The 2,683-nt window shown below is 63.2% G+C and overlaps 1 protein-coding gene across 1 annotated transcript; it reads left to right on the top strand.

Annotated features, from left to right (window-relative positions):
* Positions 1-1,068: 1,068 nt before the first annotated feature.
* On the top strand, positions 1,069-2,444 carry LOC119311782 (gibberellin 2-beta-dioxygenase 3-like; the record flags this gene model as incomplete). Its single annotated transcript, XM_037587485.1, has 2 exons — positions 1,069-1,929; positions 2,274-2,444. Coding segments are annotated over exons 1-2 (903 nt in total), but the record flags the coding sequence as incomplete, so codon positions are not given.
* Positions 2,445-2,683: the final 239 nt, after the last annotated feature.

Here is a 2,683-nt window from a genome sequence, read left to right as displayed (position 1 = left end):
GCCTCGCCGACGCACATGTCCGGGCCGCCCTTCGTGAAGAGAAGACCGAGGCGTGGTGGTCGGCGTTGATGTCGAGCAGCGCCGTCAAGCTCGACCTACTCCGGACCAACGTCGCCGCGAAGAAGAGGAACACCGACCTGGCTTTCCTATTGGGCGGGGCGGACATGCTCCAGAGCACCGACGAGGTGGTCAAGACGTGGTACTTGGCGCATGTTGGCCTCATCCTGAACCAGCTTTCCTCGACGACGCCTCCCACACCCACGACGACGACGCCCACGCCCACGACGCCGGCGCCAACGCCCACGCACACGCCGCCGCCGCCGCCAAGCCCGAGCGATGATGCCACCAAGACTGCCCGCACAGAGACCCCGTCAAGCACGCGCACGCCGACTCCGCCGACGCCGGAGGCCGACCTCGCCGCCTGATGCGCGCTTCCGTCCTTTCTGTTTTTTGTACACCGAACTTTTCATCCGATCGTCGAGACCTGCTGGCCGCTTGATCACCGGATTGTGGCGTCTATTTTATGCGCGGGGATGACTACGTTTGAGTTTGTCGTGGCTGGGGGCGGCGCCTGGGGGCGTGGCTGGGAGCTAGGCCGCCCCCAGAGGCCGAACTAGCGCCGGCTCGCCCCCGTTTTTGGGCGCTCTGGGGGCCGAACGGCTGGAGATGCTCTAAGAGAGTATCTGCATATTCACGCCCCAAGATATTATGTGAAAGAAGAAAGAAGAGAAACTAAATCTGTGTTGAACAGAATGAAATTCTCGAGAGCAAGGAAAAGTCTTCTGTTTCCGTTACACCAAAAATTCGGCGCGGATGCATCAGAGACGCGGTTGAACCGTAGGGTTCCAACCAAACCGCCTGGTCGATGGCGCTTCCACACATAGTGCGTGTATGCACGAAGCTTGCTCTGACACTCCTGCCACGTCACTTCACTCGCGAGACCAAACTAACTAAAGTGACCACCTGGTTGGTTGCTTGGTTAGTTACTGCAGCTCATAATCAGTGCTCATGTCGCCTATATATACCAGGGCGTGACACCGTCAGATGACCACAACTGCAAACGTTCCCAGCTCCTCTCTTCTCTTCTCTTCTGCTCCACTACATACCAGGTTCTCTGTTTCGCTGGTACATAGCTATATACAAGGAGCTGCTCTGCTTCAGTACATACGAGGCGCTCTGCCAGATCGTCTGCTGGCCATGGTGGCCATCACGGTGCCCATCTCGGTGGACGCGATCCCTCTGGTGAAATGCGCACATGCAGCGGCCGCGACGGTGCCGAGTGTCGACCTGTCGGCGCCGGGCGCGGCGGCGGCCGTCGCGGACGCGTGCCGCGGCGTGGGCTTCTTCAGGGCGACCAACCACGGCGTGCCGGCCACCCTCACGGACACTCTGGAGGCCCGCGCCGCGGCCTTCTTCGCGCTGCCGCACAAGGACAAGATGGAGGCGTCGGCGCGGCCCTTGGGCTACGGCAGCAAGAGCATCGGCTGCAACGGCGACGTGGGCTGGCTCGAGTACATCCTGCTCTCCGTCGGGTCCGGCTCGGTCGCGGCGGCCTCCCTGCCGCCGTCGCTCCGGGCGGCGCTCGAGGAGTACACGGACGCGGTGCGGGAGGTGGGCGCGCGGGTGCTGGAGCTCATGGCGGATGGGCTCGGCATCGCGGTGGACCACCGCGGCGTGCTGCGGCGGATGGTAGCGTCGGACGAAGCCGACGAGATGGTGCGCGTGAACCACTACCCGCCGTGCCCCTGCCCCCTAGCAGCAGGGCAGCGCGGCGTGATGGGGTTCGGGGAGCACACGGACCCGCAGATCATCTCCGTGCTCCGGTCCAACCGCACCGGGGGCCTCCAGATCATGCTGCCGGACGGCCGCTGGGTCCCCGTGGCCCCCGACCCCGATTCCCTCTTCGTCACTGTCGGGGACTCCCTCCAGGTACAATTTCCACCACACACTCACTTGTTACCTTTGCCGCCTACCCCATTCATCTACCTGGGATCCATGTCCATGGACGCGCACATGCATGCAGATGTATGTTTTGATCTGGTTTGGCATGGCGCATTATTTCGCTGGCGTCCCGCCCGACCCACCCTCCGTTCTTGTCAACGACGTACCGCGCAAAGGGTGCAAGTTGCGCCCGATAACTCATTGGCGTGCGACCCCGTGTGCCCTACCACCTGCATAACTGCAGTGGCAGTACTATTTGTTGCACCAGTACGTTACAGACTGTTTTTACACGCATGTATTCTGATGTGAGACATCTTTTTGGTGAATTTCAGGTGCTAACGAACGGGCGGTTCCAGAGCGTGAAGCACCGGGTGGTGGCGCCGGCGGAGGGGCAGCAGTCGCGGCTAGCGCCGGTGAAGACGGAGCCAGGGCTGGCGCCCGTGAAGACGGAGCCGGGGCTGGCGCCGGTGAACGCGGAGTTCGACGACGACGACGCGGCCCTCGAATGGGCGCGCCAGGACTCCATCGCGTTGGAGAAGGCGCGCCGGGAGAATGAGAAGGAGCGTCAGTGCGCCGCCCTACGCCGCTTCGAGGAGCGCCGACGCGGCCGCGAGGAAGGCGGGGTCGTCGTCTTATGCGACAGCAACGACGATGACGACGCGCCGCTGCCTGTTCGCCAAGGCGATGCCGGGCAGGGGTCCAGCAGGGGCACCCGCGTCAAGGAGGAGAAGGCCGACGACGA

This window comes from Triticum dicoccoides, chromosome 1B (genome assembly GCF_002162155.2).
Source record: "Triticum dicoccoides isolate Atlit2015 ecotype Zavitan chromosome 1B, WEW_v2.0, whole genome shotgun sequence".
Taxonomy (NCBI): Eukaryota; Viridiplantae; Streptophyta; class Magnoliopsida; order Poales; family Poaceae; genus Triticum; species Triticum dicoccoides.
Note: the sequence above shows the minus strand (reverse complement) of the source record. Positions and strands in the feature narration are given on the sequence as shown.